The sequence below is a fragment of the Mandrillus leucophaeus genome, unplaced genomic scaffold (genome assembly GCF_000951045.1).
Source record: "Mandrillus leucophaeus isolate KB7577 unplaced genomic scaffold, Mleu.le_1.0 Scaffold616, whole genome shotgun sequence".
Lineage (NCBI taxonomy): Eukaryota > Metazoa > Chordata > Mammalia > Primates > Cercopithecidae > Mandrillus > Mandrillus leucophaeus.
In genome coordinates this window covers 2,348,892-2,373,407 of record NW_012106653.1, presented here as the reverse complement: position 1 = coordinate 2,373,407, position 24,516 = coordinate 2,348,892, and the positions used below count along the sequence as shown (strand labels likewise).

The 24,516-nt window shown below is 38.6% G+C and overlaps 2 protein-coding genes across 5 annotated transcripts in view; one reads left to right on the top strand and one right to left on the bottom strand.

Moving 5' to 3' along the window:
- The window catches only part of LACTB2 (lactamase, beta 2), a 30,635-nt gene extending 6,390 nt beyond the window's left edge, over positions 1-24,245 (bottom strand). The window contains exons 1-4 of the mRNA XM_012000098.1: positions 23,878-24,245; positions 16,628-16,791; positions 12,635-12,761; positions 15-193 (exon numbers count right to left, since the gene is read on the bottom strand). Coding sequence (XP_011855488.1) covers positions 15-193; positions 12,635-12,761; positions 16,628-16,791; positions 23,878-23,999 — 592 coding nt within the window. The 5' untranslated portion in view covers positions 24,000-24,245. The remainder of the gene's footprint in view (positions 1-14; positions 194-12,634; positions 12,762-16,627; positions 16,792-23,877) is intronic.
- Positions 24,237-24,516, top strand: part of XKR9 (XK, Kell blood group complex subunit-related family, member 9) — a 65,327-nt gene continuing 65,047 nt past the window's right edge. Inside the window, exon 1 of one of the 4 annotated variants that reach the window (XM_012000099.1) lies at positions 24,237-24,410. The gene's annotated coding sequence lies outside the window, so the exon portion shown is untranslated. The remainder of the gene's footprint in view (positions 24,411-24,516) is intronic. The other 3 variants (XM_012000101.1, XM_012000100.1, XM_012000102.1) reach the window with 3 other exon arrangements.

Here is a 24,516-nt window from a genome sequence, read left to right as displayed (position 1 = left end):
AAAAAATTACCCACCTGGATATATAATATCAGCTTTAATTTTCAATAACTCTTTTAAAGAGTTCATATAATCATAGAGGTCTTCAAATATCGTTGTTCCTTCCCCTAGGATGCAGTCTCCAGAAAAGATAGCATTTTCCTCCTCTAAGAGTAGAGCCATATGATCATCAGTGTGGCCAGGTGTATATAGAACTCTGGTTGAAAGAAGAAATAAGGAATAATAACAATTATGAACTCAGGCTTAGAAGAAATTTTGAGAAGTAAATTATTCTCTATCCTTATCTTTAGACACAAATAAACAGATGAGTTAAAAAGCATCTTTTTTTTTCTTGTACCCACTGAAAATTATCATTAGAAAATGCTCTCCTTCAACTAAACGAAGATTCTCACTCTGAAGTAAAATTTAATACTTTTCCCACCCTTTTTTTTCTTCTTTTTTTTTTGAGACAGGGTCTCACTCTGTTACCCAGGCTGCAGTTCAGGGGCACAATCACAGGTGACTGCAGGCTCAATCTTCCAGGCTCAAGTGATCCTCCCACCTCAGCCTCCTGAGTAGCTGGAACCACAGGTGCGGGCCATCAAGCCTGGCTAATTTATTTTTATTCTTTGTAGGGACAGGAGCTCACAAAATTGACAGGCTGGTCTTGAACTCTTAGACTCAAGCAATCCTACCACCTTGGCCTCCCAAAGTGCTGGCATTATAGGCATGAGCCACCTTGTCTGGCCTCCTACCTTTTTTCTTATTTTATAAGTAATAAGCACTGATTATGACAAATTTGGAAAAGAGAAAAGGAAAGTATTTAAAAGAAATGAACAACAACAACCATTTCTATTCCTCAGAGGGAGTGCTTTTATTATTATAGAATATATATTTATTTTCTATGCATATTTATATTTTAAAAACAAAACTGTGATATTGTTTCAATACCTGATTTTTGAATTCTTAACTTACTATATTGTATTTTCCTACATCATTATATGTTTACATCATTTTATACACACACACACACACACACACACACACACACACACACACACATATGTTTGTTTATTTTTGAGATAGGTCAAGGTCCTGCTATGTTTTCCAAGCTGTTCTCACCCAGGCTGAAGTATGGTGGCGTGATCCTGGCTCACTGCAGCCCTGACCTCCTGGGCTCAAGCAATTCTCCCACTTCAGCCTCCTGAGTAGTTGGGAGCACAGGTATGTGCCACCACGCTTGGCTAATTTATTTTTATTTTTTGTAAAGACAAGGTCTGTCTATGTTGCCTAGGCTGGCATCAGTATATACTTTTCAAAGACAAGTATTTAAGTGCTTAGCACAGTAGGTGGCACAAAGTTGCATGCTTAATAAATGGTAAAAAATTTATTTAAATTTTTTTTAACATAAAAAATTTATTTTAAAGCTTAAAAGAAACTTTCTTAACAGGCAGCAGGTGGTCAGAAAAAGACTCTTTAATCTATTTTAAGAACAGAGCTTTTTTTTTTTTTTAATAAATTTTACCCTACATAAGAAATTTATATGCTTTTGTTTCCTTTTTCCTTTCCTCCAATTTTCAGTTTTTGTTGACAAAACTGATTATAATACTTTTAAAGTATGACAGGTATTTTATTTCAAAATTTCTTATTTACATTTATATTGTTTTGTAACTATGCCAACAAGAAACCAGATAAACAAAAAGCTGAGTTCAAATAATCTGTTCTGCGAAGCACTCCCTGACTTCTCAGCAATATACAGACTTAATTCTCTGTACTGGTCACCGTTGCCTCTACATTATTATTCTACTTTGAATTATATACTATTCTGTAGGCTTCAGATTGTTTTGTTTACTATTCTACCTCACAAGATTATGAGTTCCAGAAGGGCAGGACTCTCATCTCATTTTCATTTTTATATACCCAGTACTTGGCACTCAGTAGTAGCTAATTTTAGTAATAGATTGCTTTCCATGTGCCAGGCACTGTCTTCAGGGATTTACACATATTACACATTTAATCCTTACACTACTTTGGGTTAGGCATTATTAACCTCTCTATTTTACATTTTATATAAATAAATCACAGCAAATAGTAATAAATGTCTAAAGGAATATAGTTTAAATTATATTTTATTTAGTTTAAGAGGATAATTACCTGTCTATTCTAGTCAGTATTGAGTTATTATGTGCTTGGAATATATATCTATTTCTCTATCTGTATATATAATTTTTTGTTTTTATTTTTTTGAGACAGAGTCTCACTCTGTCACCCAGACTGGAGTGCAGTGGTGCAATCTTGGCTCACTGCAACCTCTGCCTCTCAGGTTCAAGCAATTCTTCTGCCTCAGCCTCCCAAGTAGCTGGGACTACAGGTGCTCGCCACCATGCCTGGCTAATTTTTGTATTTTCAGTAGAGATGGGGTTTCACCATGTTGGCCAGGGTGGTCTCAAACACCTCACTGACCTCAAGTGATCTGCCCGCCTTGGCCTCCCAAAGTGCTGGGATTACAGGCATGAGCCACTGTACCCAGCCATGCTTGGAATATACTTAATAAATCTTCACAATAACGGAATATTTTGTGGGAACAGGGTAAATGTGATGACATATAGATGAGTGATAAGTGACTTATCAGACAGGAGAAAATGGAAGCCTAAATAAGCAGCGGGGAAAGCTGAGAACCAATCAGATTTGCACTGCAGAATTCCTCAAAGTCTAAGGATTTGGGAAATCTGGAAGTGGAGGGTGAAGTGGAAGGAAGGTGGCTGAAATAAGAAGTCTATTGAAAGTCTTTTTAACAAACATTCAGATCCTCAGAGTCTCTTCCCACTTTGAGTTGAGAAGTGCCCCAATCTCACTAAGGGAAACGCTGGAGGTTTAATCTTTGAAGAGGGTAAAACAAGGCACAGATGGAGGAAGAGACAATATACTAAAAAAAAAAGGAAGATTACAAGAATATATGTAGATTCCTATGCCTTCTTTCCACACTCAGCTTCTATAATTCTGGCAGCCAGGCCTTTACCCTACATGAAGATTAGAAGAGTCTTTTTCTAAGTTATTTTACCAACTCAGGAAGAAAGACTCTACGATACCAATGATGGAAGGTTCCCAACTGAAGAGCTCATCCAGATTATCTTACAGTGAGGCTTAAAGCCTACAGAAGACTCCCCCTCACATTCTCAGAGCTCCCAAATAGCTCTGTAGTTTCCATCAGAACACAATTAGTAAACATCGGAAGATAATCAGGATTACTAGTCATCTAAGGAAAGTCATGTTGAAGACAGTGAATAAAAACGAACAAGCAAACAAAGCAGTTATGAAGAAAATTTCCAAAAGAACCAAACCCCATAGAATATAATATCCTCAGCAAAAAGAGAAGAAATTGCAACTATGAAACAAGAATAGGGTAGTATAAAAGGAACATTTCGGAAACAAAAAGGGTTCCTGAAAATTACAAATCTGAGAACAGAAATAAAAACATGTAGTAAGGTTAGGTGATAAAGTTAACAAAAATCTCCCAGAAAGTATAGTAAAAAGGCAAAAAGATGAAAAATGAGAGAGAAAAAAATAAAGTTATAGTAGTACAGGAGTTCTAACAAAATAATAGGAATTTTAGTAAATGAAACAGCACACAAGAGATGACAGAAAATATGCACCTCAAGAAAAGTTTTGGAACTGAAGGACATGTTTCCAGACTGAAAAGGCCTATCACGGATTGACAAATACTCTGCTTTGACTAAAACTATAGTCAACTCCTCTGAGTTTTTTCTGATGATGGGACTCAGAACACACCACTGCCAAAATATGGCACCTTTGCATGCTGAGTATTTTAAGATGAAGGAATCACTGTGAAATTTCAGGATACAGTGGACAAGAAGGAAAAAACCAAAAGCCAGGGACCAAAAAAGTTAGCAACAGAAGGGCTTTAGCTTTCTCTATTGCAATATTGAAACCAGAAGGAAATGAAACCTTGCAGACAATACTGAGAAGAAAAAAGACTTTCAACTTAGAATCTATACTCATAAATACCTTAAATCAAGTTAGATGAAAAAAGGCTACTTTTAGACATCTAAGGTCTCAAAAATTCACCATTTCTCAGGAAGCCATTGGAGGTGGGTTCCTCTAAAACAGAGGGGGTTTTAAGAAAGTTATGGGGCACTGGAGAGAGGCAAAGTTCCAGAAGCCCCAGGTGAGAGTACAGAGAATTCTGAGATGACACCAGCACCAGGCCTGGAGGAAAACAAGCCGAGACAGGAGCAAGTTATTAGCTGGGAGGCTTAAAGGGAAGGTTCTTTCAGAAGATGAAATTGAGAGAATCCATGATACATTGAAACACCCTAAGGGAAGATTTATATACTCAGAGTTAAATTAGTGATAAATACACAGAAAACCATCCAAAATAACAAAGCAAAAACAATGACTAATTGCAGGAAAGCAGGAAAAGTAAGCATAGTTTACTACACAGTTCAGCTGTAAAGTGTCTACAGTCGTAACAACATCAACACCGAATGCTGATCTAACCAGCATTATGACAGGTTAGAGGACAGGAATGGTGTTCCAAAGTGGGAGAAGAGGAAAACCCAATTCTAATTTTTTCATAGTGGGAAGTTAATAAATATCTCAAATTGAAAAATAAGATGTAGCAAAGAATCAAATAGTCCTCTAAGATTTGTAGCTGTTACTCCCCCACTGTATAATTTCTTTCTCCCTAGATGCAACCACTTTCACCTCTTAGCTAATCATTTATGTCATTTTTCTGTATGTTCCTATACAACAAAACTATACCATTAAAGGTAATTATGTGTATCTCTCTTCCTTGAGACCTTGATGAGTCTAGTCATGATATGTAAATATTTTCAAGTTTGGATTTTAGATTCTAGAAGCCACACTAATAAGTAAACCTTTTGAAACATGTTTTTTTTAAAAATTGTATTATTATTTTTAAGAGATGAGGTCTTACCCTGTCACCTAGTCTAGAGTGCAGTGGAGTGATCATGGCTCACTGCAGCCTTGAACTCCTGGCATCAAGGGATCCTCTGGGATTACAGGTGTGAGCCACCATGTAAACCTGTCTTTTTACAAAATGATCTGATTATAGTTTAACTTAGAATACAAAACTCGTTTAGGCCAACCTTATATTAAAAAAAATCTATAAAAAGTAGTATACAGAAAAAAGTATAAAGCTATTTGTGTTAAGCTTAACTCACAGGACCACATTATTAATTAATAAGCAACAGTGAAGCTCTAGTAAAAAGATGTGTGACTGTCATTAGAGCTAAAGGTTCAGTATTTTCACAGGATAATTCTACCAAACATTTAAAGGTCAGATAATTTCACTACTATGTACTTAGACTCTCCTGAAGCATAGAAAAAGGCCAGGTGCGGTAGCTCACACCTGTAATCCCAGCACTTTGGGAGGCTGAGGCCTGAGGTCAGGAGTTTGAGATCAACCTAGCCAACGTGGCGAAACCCCGCCTCTACTAAAAATACAAAAATTAGCTGGGCGTGGTGGCAGATGCCTGTAATCCCAGCTACTCACGAGGCTGAGGTAGGAGAATTGCTTGAACCCAGGAGGTGGAGGTTGCAGTGAGCCAACATCGCACCACTGCACTCCAGCCTGGGTGATAGAGTGAGACTCCGTCTCGAAAAAAAAAAGAAACAGATAAAGCCCCAAACTGACAAAGGTACAAAAAGAAAAATACTACCCAATTTTATTAATATTCTAAAAATAATAACCAAAATATTAACAAAGAGAATCCAAAAGCACATATAAAGATCATGACCAAATAAGGTTTATTAAAAAATGCAAGAATGTTCCAGTATTATAAGATGCCTGAAAATCATAGTAAAGATATGGAGGAAACTAATAAGTTCATCTCCCTAGACAGTGAAAAGACATTTGATAAAATTCAACTCTTAAATAAAAGTATTTAAGAGAACTGAAATGACTATAACTTAGGGAAGTTTCTCCTTTGCCATAAATATAAAAATCAACCAAATCCTTAATATTAAATACTGAAACTGTAAAGTCTTTAAAAAAATCGAATAATATAATAGATATAAGGTATAAGATATTAGATACTAATGGGAGCAATTATTTTTGAAAGGCCAGTGTCTGACATTAAGAACTATTATGCTTTTATAGTTTCCAAGGGTATATTTCATATATTGCAAACAATTACTATATTATAGTTGATCCAATGGCAAGGTATTAAAGAGCTGTTAGAAATCATCTCTTTTGTCTGGTTAAACCTGTGGCAAGCTGTTAATAGAAATATTCAATGTTATATGAAAATAATTCCAAGGGGTGTATTTCCAGCCAACTATATAAATATGTGTCTGTGTGTGGGGATGTGTCATATCTTGTGGACAATCTTATGAACACATAGAATGCATTAACAAACAGAACCCCAATCTTTCTCTTTTTAATCTACAAAAACTCACTTGGAGAACCACTCTTCATCTGAAAACTGTCTTGCTTGCAATGTCTCCTTCATTATCAGCCCTCCCTGACCCCCTAACACACCAGAACTTAATTGTTTTCTGTGCTATAAACAGAACACAAGCACCAGGGTTTCTTAAATTGGGGAATCAGTAATCTCAATTCTCCAGTCACCTGGGTGGCTGCTGTAATTTGCATAAACCTGTTAAAATTCACTTCACACAGGCAGGAGGAGAAAAGGAAATGACATCAGAAGTGCTTTGCTAAAGGTCACAGGAACTGCAGCTGTGGCCTTCCTATTTAGCAGGTAGAAAATTTATCTAGTTTTGTTACTTCTGTGATAGAGTGGACTTTGTAAGGATGACTCTCTTAGAGAATTCGGGACAGTGATCAAAAACTGTCAGATTGACTTTTCTTCAAGAAATTTAACTTAGCTTGCTAGTTTACATCCAGAATCAAATTCTTACGAAAAACCTTTCTAGTTTTCTGCTTTCTACTGCAAGGGTTCTTGGTGGATATTATCTCTGTCCCTATTACATTTTATTTTATTTTTTCAAAGTTGGCAAGTAGGCAAGATCAACTGGCCAATGAATACATGAGGACTGAGGCAGATTTTAACCTTCTACTTATGCAACTTTTGCTGAACAAAACTCTTAAGTGCTGTTATTTATGTAGAGTTGAACTCTGTCAAATGTCTTTTCACCAGCTAGCTTAACAGAGGTTTTGCTTAAAATATTACATGTTAATATTGAAAACAATTGGGCTTTTCTGACTTCATAGAAGTGAAAATTGAAAACCACGGTCATCAGGAAATTAAATGTTTTATCCAGGCTTTAGCATAATGATAATTTATATTTTGAGAAAAGATTATTTACAACTAGTCATCTTTAAAATGTGTCTGTTTTTGATTCTTTTTGTCGGTTTTCCCCTTAAATCTTTACATAGATTCCCATCAGAGTACAGTAAAACAGAAATTAAATAGAATTCATATAATATTTGAAATCTTTGGCATCAATTCACTCCAGGAATCCAAGACAGTACTCAACTGAAGGGGAAGTAAGCATAAGGGAGATTTCTGGGACACTGATACTGTTCTGTTTCTTCATCTGAATGCTGCTTACGGGCCTTGTTGAATTTCTGAAAATGCATTACTTTGTACATTTATGCTATGTGATCTTTCCTGTTTATATATTATACTTTGATAAGAAGTTTTTAAAAAAATGTCCTGTTCCACCTGGATGGCAGTTAACATCCAACAGCGGCATATGTTTAATCTGGAAAATTAGGTACAGCTCTAATGAATACCCATGATTCTATGATAACTGTGATAAACCAGTACTGTGATTTCCAAATCTTTGAGACAGAAGAGTCAATAAACCATCTCTACCCCTTTCATTAACTTGGCCTAGGGCTGGAGTGCTTTGGAGGAAATTTCAGTACTATCAAGAATACTTTTTGAGAAGCTGTAATATAACGTTTGTTTTCCTTTGATGTCATGGGCAAATTATATAACATGCTATTATATTTTCTTTTTTTTTTGGAGACAGAGTCTCGCTCTGTCACCAGGCTGGAGTGTAGTGGCACTATCTCAGTTCATTGCAACCTCTGCCCTCACAGGCTCAAACAATCCTCTCACCTCAGTCTCCCAAGTAGCTGGGACCATAGGCACACACCACCATGCCTGGCTATTTTTTTTGTATTTTTGGTAGAGATGGGGTTTTGCCATGTTACCCAGGCTAGTCTCGAACCGCTTGCCTTAGCCTCCCAAAGTACCGGGATTACAGGTGTGAGAAAACACACCTGGCTATATTTTCAATAACAGCATTGTAAGGAAACTGCCCAGAAACTAGCAGGTTTCTAAACTACATTTTGAAAACCACAGCAAGTAGAAAAAAGGGGGCACCAGTTTAAAAGAGGACATGGACATCTACTACTTCATTTTCTCTTACTCATCTGTTCATCTATTTGCCTCTTTAAAGATACTAACTATATGTAAGATAAATATTCAGTGCCTTCTGTGTGCTAGAGGCGAGGATGTGAGGATGAACCTGGTATCTGCCTGTATCAGAGAATGGCTATCTAGTTACTAAACCCATTTCCTCTATTTTGCTGGGCATACAGTTAAAGTATATTTTCCAGACTCCCTACAGTTAGGGGTGGCTTATGACTGAATTGACAGCCAATGCAACAGAAGACTTGGTCCATGAAAACCTCCCATGCAATATCCCTTCCATGCTTTTCTACCTGCTGGATTGATTAAGCTGCACATGGCAACCTTGAAAAAAAAGTCTTGAGGAGGGTAGAATCACAAGATGGAAGGAGCATAAATCATTACTTGCAGAGGGCCACTGGCTAACTGGTAACCTTTTTGGGACTTTATGGGACCAAGAAATAAATTTGTTTCCTATTTGAGCCGTTAAACATTTCTGAGTTATTTTGCTATCACAACTGACATTAACTAATATTGTGAACTTAAGGAGCTGATTCCTTTTTAAGGAGACACTTACCCTCCTCCACAAAACCATAATACAACTTGATAAATGCTATTATAGAATAACATTTATACAAAAGCGGGATAAGAGCAGTTAATTTTGCCCAGAAAGTGTTTTTGATATAAGTAACATGTGAACTGGGCTCTGAAGAATAGATAAGAATTTACCAGGGAGACAAGTAGTGGAAAGGGGTGATGTAAACAAAGGGATAAACAGGCATAATATGCCCAGGAGTATTTGTATATTGGCTAAGTGTTTTTGTGAGGGGAGTGGGAACTAAGACCAGAAAAGTGGCCTGGGGTCAGACTGCGGTATGGTAAAGAGAACAAACATTATCTTGTATGCAGCGAGAGTCACTAAAAATTTCAAGTAGCACAATGTAGGATGGTAGGCTAAAGGGGAGAGCTGGAGACAGTAAGATAAAGGAGGAAGTACTGGTAGTGGATATGAAGAAGGGATAGCACTGACAAATATGTGTGTGCGTGTGTGTGTTTGTGTGTGTATTTACCTATTTTTTTTTTTTTTTAGAGATGGGTTTCTACTTTGTTGCCCAGGCTGAAGTGCAGTGGCTATTTACAGACTCGATCCCAGTACTGATCAGCATGGGAGTTCTGACCTGCTGTTTCCTATCTGGGCCAGTTCACCTCTTCTTAGGCAACTTGGTGGTCCCCAGCTCCTAAGGTCTCAGAAGTCACCATACTGACGCAGAACTTAACATGGACATGCGATTGGCATAGTGCACTACAGCCGAGAATTCCTGGACTCAAGTGATCCTCCTGCCTAAGTCCCTGTGTGGCTGGGACTACAGGCATGTGCCACTGTGCTCAGCTGACAAATATATTTTTTCCATAAGTTATTGGGGTATAGGTGGTATCTGGTTACATAAGTCCTTTAGTGGTGATTTGTGAGATTTTAGTGCACTCATCACCTGAGCAACATACACTGTACCCTATTTGTAGTCTTTTATCCCTCACCTCCCTCCCACCCTTCCCCACAAGGCCCCAAAGTCCATTGTATCATTCTTATGCCTTTGTGTCCTCATAGCTTAGCTTCCACACATCAGTGAGAACAAATAATATTTGGTTTTCCATGCCTGAGTTACTTCACTTAGAAGGATAGTCTCCAATCTCATTCAGGTCACTACAAATGCCGTTAATTAATTCCTTTTTTTTTTTTTTTTTTTTGAGAGGGAGTTTCGCTCTTGTTGCCCAGGCTGAAGTGCAATGGCACAATTTCGGCTCACTGCAATCTCTGCCTCCCGGATTCAAGCGATTCTCCTACCTCAGCCTCCCAAGTAGCTGGGATTACAGCCATGCAACACCAGGCCTGGGTAATTTTTGTATTTTTTTTTAGTAGAGATGGGGTTTCATCACGTTGGGCAGGCTGCTCTCAAACTCCTGACCTCAGGTGATCTACTTGCCTTGGCCTCCCAAGGTGCTGGGATTACAGGCATGAGCCACCATGCCAGGCCCATCATTCCTTTTTATGGCTGAGTGAGTAGTATTCCATCATATAAATATATCAGTTTCTTTATCTACTCGTTGATGGATGGGCATTTGAGTTGGTTCCATGATTTTACAATTGCAAACTGTGCTGCTATGAACATGAGTATGCAAGTATCTTTTTTGTATAATGACTTCTTTTCCTCTGGGTAGATACCCAGTAGTGGGATTACTAGATCAAATGGTAGTTCCACTTTTAGTTATTTAAGGAAATCTCCACACTGTTTTCCATAGTGGTTGTACTAGTTTACATTCCCACCAACAGTGTACAAAGTGTTCTCTGTTCACCACATCCGCATCAACATTTACTGTTTTTTGATTTTTTGATTGTGGCCATTCCTGCAGGAGTAAGGTGGTATTGCATTGTGGTTTTGATTTGTATGTCTCTGATCACTAGTGATGTTGAGCATTTTTTCATGTTTGTTGGCCATTTGTATATCTTCTTTTGAGAATTGTCTATTCATGTCCTTAGACTACTTTTTGATGGCCTTGTTTTTTCTTACTGATTTGTGTTCATTATAGATTCTAGATATTAGTCCTTTGTCAGATGTATAGATTATGAAGATTTTCTCCCACTCTGTGGGTTGTCTGTTTACTCTGCTGTTTGTTCCTTTTGCCATGCAAAAGCTCTTCAGTTTAATTATGTCCCAACTATTTATCTTTGTTTTTAATACATTTGCTTTTGGGTTCTTGGTCATAAAATCTTGCCTAAGCCAGTGTCTAGAAGGGTTTTTCCAATGTTATCTTCTAGAATTTTTATAGTTTCAGGTCTTAGATTTAAGTCCTTAATCCATCTTGAGTTGATTTTTGTATAAGGTGAGAGATGAGGATCCAGTTTCATTCTCCTGTATGTGGCTAGCCAATTATGCCAACACCATTTATTGAAAAGGGTGTCCTTTCCCCACTTTATGGTTTTGTTTGCTTTGTCAAAGATCAGTTGGCTGTAAGTATTTAGGTTTATTTTTGGGTTTTCTATTCTGTTCCATTGGTGTATGTGACTGTTTTATATTGGTACCATGCTGTTTTGGTGACTATGGCCTTACAGTATAGTTTGAAATCAGGTAGTGTGATGCCTCCAGATTTGTTCTTTTTGCTTAGTCTTGCTTTGGCTATGTGGGCTCTTTTTTGGTTCCATGTGAATTTTAGAATTGTTTTTTCTAATTCTGTGAAGAATGATGGTAGTATTTTGATGGGGATTGTGTTGCATTTGTAGATTGCTTTTGGCAGTATGATTTTCACAATATTGATCCTACACAAACATGAGCTTGGGATATGTTTCCATTTGTTTGTGTCAGCTGACAAATATTTTTGATGTAAAAACTAACCTGATCAGTGTAGTGGGCAAGGGGAGGGGGATGGTAAAGGTCAAGAGAAGTGCAAGGTAATCCTGAAGCCTCTGTCTAGAAGAATGAGTAAAGTCTTACATACTGAGAAAAGTGGATGTTCTGAGATCAGAAAACAGGTACAGATTGTGTGGGAGAGAGGAGTTCAGTTTTAAAACAACCGAGTTTGAAATACCATTTTGAAGCCCTCAGATAGGTCATGAGGTATGATTGGTCAAGCCTAAAACTTATTTAATTTAGGTATGGGTCATCTTTTGGAAGTGAGAATATGGGAAAGCCCTGAATTGAATTGATAGGTAGATCCCTAAGCCTCCTTAGGAGACAACACTAATTTTTTAAAGTGTAAATTCCATTTTTCAAAAAAATGGTAATCATATGATTCAAATAAACAATTTAATAAAGAGTGAGGTCTTTCTTTTCTCATTTCTCAAGCAACTCATTTTCTCCTCCCAGAGTAAGCAATGTTATTGGGTTTCTTTTGTATCCTTCCTGATGTACTCTTTACACATACCAGCACATATGCATAAACCTTCTGTTCTTTTTTTTTTTTTTTTTTGAGACAGGGTTTCACTCAGTTGCACAGGCTGGAGTGTAGTGGTACAATCTTGACTCACTGCAGCCTCCGCCTCCTGGGTTCAAGCGATCATCCCATCTCAGCCTCCTGAATAGTGAGGATTACAGGCATATGCCACCATGCTCAGCTAATTAAATTTTTTTTGGTAGAGACAAGGTCTCACTATATTGCCTAGGCTGGTCTTTGAACTCCTGGGCTCAAACGATCTTCCCATCTCTGCCTCCCAAAGTGCTGGGATCCTTCCATGCTTTTTTATGACACGTATACACAGACCCTTCACCTTCCCTGGCTAAGGGACATTTACTTACCTTAGAGTGGCTCCCTCAGTCTTAATCACGTCTCCATCTTTCAGATAAACATATTGTTGCTCTCCATTTCCTATAATTTCTTCTCTCTGAGGATTCCGTGGGAGTTTTTTAATGCAATAGGTAGTGTCTAGTCATAAAACATATAAAATATATTGATTCACACTTTAAATTATAATTAAGGCTTTTAAGAGATCAACTTTCATAGAGCTAACACTTGTGAATGACTGCATAAAATATTAACATTAAGAGACAATAGAAAATGGGATGAATTACAGCAGGTTATCTCTGGGATGTAACTATTTCATATCTTTCAACCAAATAGCTCTTCATTCTTTCATGCCCCTCTAGGTTTACAAGAAAGCCTCTATATTTTTTGAGTCACTCCTAGTTTATATAAAACATTTAAAAGTAGTTCTTCATAATCTCAGCTAGCTTTGGCATCCCGACAAGTGTTGAAGAAGCAGTAATACAGAACCTGGAAACTTTATCCAGGTGCCTAACATGTAGCAAAGGTGTCATACAGTAATTAATAACAAAAGGATGATAGCATGAGGTCCTTGCTATGAGTACTGAAATGAAGCCCCAAACCAGTGGCTAAGATATTAAACCTTTAAAATAAGCTTAATCTATACCACTCCTCACTGACACAAAGAAAATAAATTAATTAACCAATTAACAATTGAGTGCCAATTAACTAACCAGTATACTAGGTACACTGAATACAATCACTGTGATATCAAAGTTCTTAAAAGTTGCCCTGATTGGGAAACTAAAACTTACAAACATGAAACAAAGAACTATACTTGGTACCATTTAATGAATATTAAATGGACAATTCGGCTAATAAAGGCAGCAGGAGTTCAGAGAAAGGAGAGTTAGGAAACGATTTATAAATATGATAGAACTTGAGGTGTGACTTACAGGATGAGCAGGATGGGTAAAGGTACAGAGAAGGAGTTGTAGGTAAGGGGAACTGCATTAGGAAAGGCATTAAGTCCAGGCATGGTGGCTCACACCTGTAATCCCAGCACTTTGGGAGGCCAAGGCAGGCAGATCACAAGGTCAGGAGTTCGAGACCAGTCTGGCCAATGCAGTGAAACCCCATCTCTACTAAACATACAAAAAAATTAGCCAGGTGTGGTGGTGTGTGCCTGTAGTCCCAGATACTAGGGAGGCTGAGGCAGGGGAATCGGGTGAGCCCGGGAGGCGGAGGTTGCAGTGAGCCACGATCGCGCCATTGCATTCCAGGCAGAGCAGCAGTGTGAGACTCTGTCTCAAAACAAACAAACAAACAAACGCATTAAAATAAGAATAAACATGACATATGTCTGACAACATAATGCTATCAATTTTTCTACTGCAAAATACTGGCTGGGAAGAGTGGAGATAAAGTTAGATAGGTAAGATGAGCTCAGATCAGAAAGGGTCTTAAATTACCTTCTACAAAATAGAAGAATATAAACTTTATCATGTGTAATCACTACACATTCTTTAGTAAGATAACGAAATAGTGTTAACTCATGATAAATATGGCGGCTGTGGATAGGGAGACCAAAAGGAGATCAGAGAGCCCAGGAGGGCAATGACTGCAATTTCCCAGCTGGAAAGTACTGAATATTAGGGTTAAGATGGTAGCACTGGAAATATGAAAGCAGAAAGAGATATTTCAAAGAAAAATGGACAAGGCACACGAATCTGCTAGTTTGAGGATAAAGGAGACAGAAACACTGAAATAAAAAGAAAAGAAACAACAACAAATACCACTTCCCCTTCCAACCCCAAACTATTATTTTGTATCTTAGAAGCCAAAGGAAAACAATGATATGCTTTTCTGGGAATTGACATCATATAACAAGATTGAGATACTGAATTTTTTTTGTTTGTTTTGTTTATAAGCTGTATAATTTTATCTTTCAGTAAAGAAATGGAGGCGTTACATTTCTGCTTATGAGACCTTTAGTAGACAATTTAAAAAATCACAATTATATCAAAATTACAAAATTAATGTCATACTATAACTTTGTATCTGTTTTCAAACTTACATGCAAATATAAATGAAAACACATATCCTATTTGAGTGGTTGTTGGAGGCTGGGGATGGGGGAAATCACTGCAAAGCAGCACGAGGGGACTGTTTTTGGAATGGAGGAAGTGTTCCATATCTTGACTGGAATGGTCACGTAGGTATTCATGTCTGTTAAAACTCACCAAACTGTTCACTTAAAATGGGCATATTTTATGTATGTAAATTAAAGCTCAATAAAATTGATTTATGAAGGAAAAAAGTGGGCTATAAACATTTTAATTTTTCAAACTGAAAAATCTGAAGAGTTGGCTGAGGTGACAAAGCTAATTAAGAAATCACAGAATAGTGTTTTTTTTTCCCCGCAAACAGGGTTTCACTTTGTAGCTCAGGCTGGTCTTGAACTGCTGAGCTCAAACTATCCTCCTGCCTCAGTCTCCTGAGTAGCTGGGATTATAAGCACACACCACTGTCTCTGGCATAAAATAGTTTTTTAATTCACAAGATTTAATAGGTAGATTAAAAGAAGAGGTTTAAGACAAGATTAAAAGAGGCAAGACAAGAGAAGGAAAAGTCAGACTGAGAGATTATAAGTTCCTGTGGTATACAGTGCCCTTAGATTGGAAGAAAGGAGCTAAGAGGGTAAGGAAGCTTGGTTGCCAGTTTTTTTAATAACTGGCCGCCTGGTGATATTGGGTGTGGTAGCTGAGATGTCCCGATTATAGTCACAAGGCCTAAAAAAGCAGATCTTTACAAATGTTTAAAAATACTAGCTCAATGTAAACGAGCATGAATGTTCTTGACCTCCTTACTGTGCCCCGAATGTGCCAACCACACTCTCATTCCAGCATCTTTGCTCTTGCAATGCTGTTTGCCTGGCAGGCCTTACTGCCAGGAGCTTGCTCCTTCTCTCTGTCCACTCTGGATATAACAGCCCTTGCCCTTCTCCACTTTACTCTCTCTTCCCTTTCTCTTATTATACCTTTATTTTCCTGCATAGCACCCATGATGATCTGATCTATTTTTTTCTCTTTTTTTTCATTCTGGTGCCCAGGCTGGAGTGCAGTGGCACAATGATGGCTTACAGCAGCCTCAGCTTCCCTGGCTCAAGCAATCTGTCCACCTTGGCTTCCTGAGTAGCTGGGACTTCAGGTGCATGCCACCATACCTGGGAAACTTTTGCACTTTTTTTGGAGAGACAGGGTCCTGCTATGTTTCCTAAGCTGGTCTTGAACTCCTAAGCTCAAGCAATCCACCCACCTTGACCTCCCAAAGTGTTGGGATTACAGGCATGAGCCACTGCACCCAGACTGATCTATTATTTATTTACCATTAACGTCCCTACTGGAATGAAAGCTCCATGAGAACAGTGTCTGTTTTGTTCACTGCCATACCCCTTGTGCCAAGAACACTGTCTGACGTATAACAGTAAAAGGAATATTTGTTTAATGAAGGAATGAACCAATTTAGGTATATGATGGTGGGATGAGGAAATAAAGAGATGGAAAATATCAATACTGTATAGGTTTCAGGGACAATGAATTATCAATACAATGATATCTTCCCTGAATTTCAGCATATCTTAGTAACTGCCTTAAAGTTATAGAAGGCCTGAGATAATCTGTTAGAATGTGAACAATAAGAGCACCTACCTCACAGTATCCACATAAATTGTTTAGTGCAGTGCCTGGCACAGAGTAAATGCTCAACAGTTGTTGGTTATGATTGAGTCTGAATAGTAACTCACAGACTAAAGTAAAATTGAGGATTTGAAACAGAAATCAGGACTTTCCGTTCCTCCTTTGTTAAAACTAGGCACAATATTCAACAGTCTCATCAATTTCTAAAAGTACCATTTAAAACTGAGGTATTTAGTAAATGGTTTATAGACTACTTAGCTCTGTAACTGAAATAAATTATTCTCCAAACATGGCTTTCCTCAATGAGCTTAATGAATGTTTTCTGTTTACCATTATTGATGCTTTTACAAATATCTCCTATGCCTCCAGAATGATCATGGTGCCAGTGAGTCACTACAATTTCCTGGATTGCTGTGTTAAATTCAGTTAGAGCCTGCTTTAAACAGCGGATATATTCTGGAATTGCTGGTTCTCCAGTGTCAATGAGGATTCTCCTGAAAATTAAATGGAAGATAATCACACAATTGGAACGCTGAGTTGACATTAGCATTATTTTGTACACAGATAATTTACATTAAAGAAACTGCAAACATTATTTTACTTTCAACATGCTCAAAAAACAGCTATGTCACTTCAGCTTAACTACAGTAATCTCACCCTAAGAAAGTTTTCCGAAAAAAATTAGAGCTAAATCTAAGTCTAAACAAGGAATAACAGCAATAATCTTAAACATTTACATAGCAATTAAAGAAAACATGGCACCATTCCAAGGACCTTACATATTTTAACAATTGCATTCCTCATAACGACTGGTTAACATAGATATTTTATCATTATATTTATAAGTAACTTGCCCAGGTTACTCTACAGATAAATGGCAGAAACATCTTTCAAACCCAGGTATTCTGATGCCAGAATATGTGCTCTTATCTATCTGCCTTTGAGATCTCATATCTCAGTATATTTCAAAAGTTTTATAGATATGAAAGATTTTGATTCGATGGCACCCCTAAAGGAACTAGTCTTTGGCACTAGATATAGAACTTATCACTGAAGTTTTACATTAGCACCCTGACACATGAAAATGAAGGCTTTAGTGAAGCACGGGAAAAACGTCTGAGCTATTTTCATTCTTTACTTAGACAACCCAATTAGCTGTTTTTTTTTTTTTTTTTGCTTGTGGTTCTGAATCTTCCTTATATTTTGTTTGCCCTTCCTCATGGTTTCATGAGGTGGCCTTTATGAAGTTTTGCTGAACTAAAGACATCAGGGTGACATTTGCCTCAAGATCCATTTTTTTTTTTTTTGGAGTCAAGGTGTTGCTCTGTCACCCAGGCTGGAGTGCAATGATGTGATCTCAGCTCATTGCAGCCTTGACCTCCCGGGTGCAAGCGATTCTCCCACATCCACTTCCTGAGTAGCTGGGACTCAGGTATGCGCCATCAAGCCCGGCTCATTTTTGTAGAGATGGTGTTTCGTCATATTGCCCAGGCTGGTCTCTTAACTCCTGGGGTCAAGCAATCCTCCCACCTTAGCCTCCCAAAGTGCTGGGATTACAGGTGTTGAGCCACAATGCCCAGCTCAAGATCCAATTCACAAACTTCTTTACTCGTGCTGTTTCACAGTAACACCTCACTAATTCATGCTGGCTGACAGATTAGCCTCGATGAAAAGTCTGAGTTATTCATTCATTGATCAATAACTGTTTACGGATTATGTAATATGTGCTACAACTTTGTTCTTGCAGTAAGCAGGACAAAACAACCCTGCTTACATTCAACTGTTGGTGAGAAGGGGAACTGCATATGACTGGAAATAAACAATAAAAGTAACATACAATAGAAAGCATTTTGCAAAGCATTAAAATTAAACAGTGAGTAACTGGATGGCTATTTTTTATTGGTTGGTTTGTTTCCCTAACCCTACTCCCTGAGACCCAGAGCCAACAAAAACAAACTGGCCTCTCATAAGGGAGGAGGGCAATGGCCTCATAGCCCATTGGCTTCTATCTGCACCCTATGTTCTGTAGCACAGTAGATGTCCTTCAGAAACACAGTGTTGAACTATCCTATCCGGAGACAGGAGCCCAGGTGGTCACACTGGACCAAGGGGGCATTTATTATAGGGTTCTGTTGGTAGTTGAAATATAAGGAAGAGATGGCTTAAAGAACATTTAGAAGGTACAATCAACCAACCAACAGGATATTTGTTAAACAACTAGATGTGGAAGGAGGGAAACAGTTGGCGATTCTGAGGTTTCTAGGTGGGAGGATTGGTGTGCCATTAATCAAGAAGGTAAACCCTGGAGGGAGCAAATTTGAGATGAGTGTGATTTGGGTCAGAGAGAATTCCGATGCTATTCCTAACCATCGTACCTCACTTTTTTTCCATAGCAAAAAAATGTTATTATATGTTATTACCATGTAACATATTATGTATTTACATATTTATTTGTTTATTGCCTATTTCCACACCCAATACTACCCTACAAATTTGAGTCCCTTCAGGGAAGAAAGCTTGTCTGTTTGGTTCAAGGAATTTATAGATTTATTTGTTTATCTATAATACATTGTACTGCACTTAGCACTGTGCATATTTAGTCATGCTAAATTAAAAATACACAAAACTATAATACCATGATACCTCCAATAACACTCTCTAGCCCGCCCATCCTAGATTTTGGCTGCCTCCATGCATTTGGGGTTATTTACCACAAATTCTCACTGCCCCTAGAGTAGAGTCACTGGGACTAGTTTTGTGGGTCTTCTGGTCCTCAAAAAGAATCCTTCCACGCTTCATGTAAGACTCAAATTTTTTCAATCCATCGAGGCCCCACCACTTTTAAAATTATATCTTAATCCTTGCCTTCCCGTCCTCCCAAGAAACTCTGTTTTGAAATATCTCATAATCTAAAAATGAGTATAAATCTCTGTAATTTAAAGACCAGATCACATCACACTGATCATGACAAAATTAATAGGGTTGATACACGAATTTGATAAAATCTAGTAGCAAAGAAAACAGATCTTTTAGAATGCCTGTGCTGGTTGTTTGCAGTTGAAAGTTTGAGTGACCATATGACTGTGGTACTGAAGAACATGTTTCTGGGCCTCCAGTTTTAGGTCTCTTAATGGTCCTGTCTTGGTCTAACAAAATTGGAATTGACAAAAGAAGGGCTCTCAAAAGAAAGAAAACAGAAAAAAGTTCTGGAATTAATACAATCTATTCAGAACAAAGGAGGGGTGTCTAGATGCTATCAAACCTAAAACATGAGTTTGCAACAAGCTTTGAGGGAAAAAAAAAAGTCACACTGATAACATATTACATTGACAGAGCAATTTAAACCATTTGGAGCTTTCATATTTACTATTTCTTTTGATCCTCATATCAACTCTAGGGAGGAATTATTACTTTATTAATTATTTATTTTAAGAAAACTAGTCTTCAGAAAGGCTAAGTGATTTGCTCCAGGTCATATAACTAGCAAGAGGCAGTGCCGGGAAGCACTAGATGTTCAGATGCAAGGTCAGTGACTTCTCCATTGAAAACACGGCCTCTCTAGCAGAAGGGGATTGCTTAGGTTAAATGCTTAGAATCATTCTTTATGTGGCAAAAATAAAACTTCAGCTATACATTTGAAAAAACTGTTAACAGTTTTGAAATTGAAAAAAATGTTATTAGTTTCTCCCTTAGCAAACAGTTACTCTAACCATGATGTCTGTGAATAGTTATAATAGATGATTGAATAGTATCATCTCTACATGGGCTAGCTGACTTTGTTCTTTTTGGTCAAGACAATAATATCCTGTATCTTAGGAGGTCATTTTGCAAATGCAAATTATGCTAATCAAGGGCTCAAGAAAATAGATGAATCTGTATAGGTCTATGAACGATTTATTCACTAGAGCAAAGTGTCTGGCACACAGTAGGCACACAATAACTATTTGCTACATGAATGAAGAAAAAAATGTTCAATTGATGGAAAATTAGTAGAATCAAATTCCTTGTTATATGTATTTTATGTCAATATTAAGATAGCTATTAACTGGTCTCTATTTGCTGTCACTCTTACAAAATCATTAGATATTTTCTGAACACTTACTATGAGCCCAGTGTTGTCTAGATGTTATGAGGAAAGCAGAAGTGATAAAAATAATAACTAACACGGTATGTTTTCCATGTGCTACAACTTAAGTACTTTTCATACATGTTTTTTCACTTAAATTTCACTGAATCCTCATAACATCTAATGAGGTAGGTACTATACAACCTTCACTGGGTTGTATCAGGCATCTGAAGCTTAGAGCTGTCTTGTCCAAAGTCATATGGCTAGTAAATGGCACCAGGATTTTAATCTAGGTAACCAGAGTCCAGAGTTTTAATTCTATTCCACTTGACTGCCTTTTTCTATTATCAGCCACACTATCTGCCCACAAAGTATGTACAATTTTGATAGGAAAGGTTAAAATTGCAGCTTTTAGAGGTTCTTGAGCAGAGGAGGAAAGTGAAAATACTGGACAATTTGGCTGTCATTAGTTGATTCAAATGCTTATGGAGTGCCTATGTACTAAGCATCACAGTTAGGTCTAGCAGTGTTTTATTGAAATTTATTTGGCATCCATGGGCTGATCAGATGAGAAAGGAAGACTAGCTAAAACTATAGTTATCCAGCAGTCTTGGAGTCATTATAGTGAAAATTAAGAGAAAATGTACAGAATGCTCATTCATTCAGCAACTATTTAGTGTTCCACCTGTATCATGTATAAGGCTCTGTGCTAGGTGCTGGGGATATAGCCATGAATACGCTTTCACTGAACTGATGTTATAGTGGGGTATGAAGGTGTGGAAAAACACTAAGCTTCTTGCACAAAAAAATCATTTCATTATCATTGAGATAAGGACCATGAAAAGTATGGAGTGCTTCTAATACAGTCTGATGGGTCAGGGAAGACTTCCATGAGGGAATGGTATTTCAGCTGTGCTCTAAAGGATGAATGAGATTAGCTGGATAAAGGGAGGGAAGAGTGGAAGAAAGAGGAAAGCATGCATGAAGGCCCTGAGACAGGGTATCATAAACCTCATCTGAAACACTATAAGGCCAGCATGGCTGGAATGGGAGAGGTTTGACAGGAGCCCGATAAGACTGATGGAGGTCAGAATACACAAGGCCTTCCAATTTTCATTCCTAACATACCACTCAGGCTACATAGGGAAGATTGGATTGGAGAGAGACAGAAGTAGTTGTACAGAAGCCAGTTAGGAGGCTATTACAGTAGCCTAAGCAAGAGTTGTGCTGGCTTGGACTGAGTGGTAGCAGGGGACATGAATAGATCTTCATAATGGCTTGGATATGCAGTAGGAAGCAAATAAATGTCTGGGAGGGTATTTAGGCATTTCCTTTGATGGTTTTGTTTACCAAGATATGAACAACTGGAGGAGGACCTGGCAGTTTTCTGGGAAAGTTTATGAGTTCAGTATGGAAAACACTGAGTTCCAGACAGCAGTGAGTCATGCAAATAGATTTAAAAGTTGGCTACTTAGTCTGAAGATCAAGTTTGGAATTTGAACTGGAGCTATATATTTGGTAGTTAATAATAAACAGATAATAAAGGTAAAGCCAAAGAAGTAGATGAGGTCACCTAGAGAAAACAGTAGAAGGACATGAGAGATGAGGATTACATCTTGAATAACTAAAATCATTAAAGATTTGGTAAAGAAGGTGACTCTATCAAGGTGAAAGAGAAAGAGCAGCTCGAGAGGTAAGAGGAAACCTGAAGAATGTGGTGTTGGCAAATTAAGGAGGGAGTGGTCAATGGTGTCAAAGCATTGAAGTTCAAGGAAGATGAGAACAGAAAAAATACCATTGAGGTTAGTGATACAAAAGCCGCTTGTGATCTTAGAACTGTTTTGTGAAGTGGAGTGGGTGGACACGAATCTCAGAACATCTGACAAGAGGTCAATTAATATTAATTTCTAGCCACCTTTTACTGTACATGTTTTACCGTATACAGTAGCATCATCTACACTTATTTCTAGCTCAACTATACAGACTCTCTAGTTCAACTATTTGGAGAAATAATTTACATAGTGCAAGTAATTCCACTGGCCATTCCACTCCATTAATTTACGTGAGCAACAGTGTTAAGTAATTTAAGACAGGAGACTATAAATCTGCTTTTCCCTCAGTTAGTCTTTAAGTCTCTTTTAGCACTAGCACTTTGCTATGTTGAGTGTGATTCTAGTGTTTAAAGATACAGTGTGTATTTTTCGTACAACATAGCCCCTAAACACAAGCCAATTTCTTCATCTGGTTTTCAAACAGAATCAGCCATCTGTTTCAACGCTGGAAAAAAGGCAGGTTGTGCTGAACTTACTGAGACAGTACACTGATCTCCAACATGGTGTTCTTCTAAGAGACTTTCCAGGGTAATTCTGATAATATGCATCTTTTGTCTGAGGTATTGACTAGTTTAAGATGACACACTGAAGAGAGACCGCCTATGGATTTACTTGGTTGAGGGACTTCCAGCCAAGACAGACTGTAACCTAGAGATCTGGCATTTTTCCTGCTTAATTCTCTACCCTCCTAGATTCTGGTGGTAGCCTAAACCTTTGGTAACTACCTGACCCTGCCTTGTTTACTCTGAGCTTAATCTTTTACCTGCCCACCTTGTAGGTCTGCTGCTTCTAAAATTCTTATTTACTGGAAAAACGCCAAACAGTAGACACTTCCAAGGAAAACTCAATTAACTGTACTTACTAAATCGTTTTTAGTAATCAATTATATTTTAAAAATTATTCATGTCTTGACTGCACAATTAAACTCTACGCTCAAGAGACACTACATTTTCTTGGTTCATCCAGTAAAGACTACAAAAGTTGCTAAATGCCAAAGACTTACTATGCAGTAAACCAAATCTCCCATTCCTGCATAATTTCACTAAAACAGAACGCAGTTAAACAAGAGCAAAAGTATCTTCTTAGAAATACAGGTGTGTTACTGTGTCTGCAAATTAAACTCAAACAACTGAAACAAAAAACTTCTCCAAATTAGTTACGTCAGCTCCTCTTAGGATCCCACAGGCTACAGACAACCAATTTGGAAGCCAAGAGAATCCTGCCCTCTGCTGCTGAGTTGAGGAAATCGCCTCAACATAATCGCTTTTGAGAAGGGAAGTTCCACTCTGGGCAAAACACCAGTTAAAGTCAAGTGAGCAAAGTAAACCCTTTCTTGGACTCTTGACACCCGAATTTCCTCAAGTTTAAACACGCACACTCTGGCATTCAAACATCAAGCAGAGTAAATCGGGTTTCAAAACAGGAAGTTTCTTTCTTTCTTTCTTTTTTTTTTTTTTTTCCATTTCTCGCTAAATTAGAGAGCTATCACCCGGGGTGGTCGTATTTTAGCTAGCTTCGAGAGCCGAGTGTCTTGCGTGCAGTCCCGGCGGGCCGCTAGGCGCGGGGCTGCCCTGCTAGGGACAGGACGCGGTGCTCCCCACTGCCCGCACACCCGCGATCAGTCACAGCCCGGACTCCGCGGCCGGCCGCGTACGTTGGGGAAGTTGGAGAAGAACGTTTACCTGGGGCCGGTCCCCACTAGGTAGGTGTTAGTGCCCTGGAGGGTCATGGGACCCGGGTTACAGCCCAACACACGCACGACTCGATTGGACAGCCGCTCGACGCGCTGCAGTATAGCAGCCATTCCCGACTCAGCCGGCGCCGCAGTGTTGCCTATCTGGATACTCCACCGCGGAACAAACCAACAGGCCGCGGACAGCGAGTAGCGTCCATGTGACGCCGCGCAAGCCGGGAGGGAGGGGATTGGCTAGCGGGGGAGAGGGGGGCAGGTATCATGTGACACCGCGGGCGCGCTGGGGCGGGGATCCGGCAGCGCGGCCGGGGGGGGCAGAACCAGAGGTCACGTGACGCCGCGCGGGCTGCGCCGGCAGTGGTGGGAAGGCTGGCGCGAGGCGTGAGGTGGCGTGAGGCGAAGCGGGAATCTGGCTCTGTGACTGGGGCTGGTGCTTCACGGGTTTGTGTCCTAGACAGGCGAGTGGATCCCAGTGGGCGAGAGACATTTTAATCTGGAAGAGTCTTGTGATGGGGCAGACAGGTTTGGTAACTGTTCGTTATTCAGTAATAAATCCCAGGAAGGATTGCCAGTCAGACTTTTAGGCAGTGGCTGTGTGTGTGTATGTGTGTAGTAGTGGTAGCCTGTT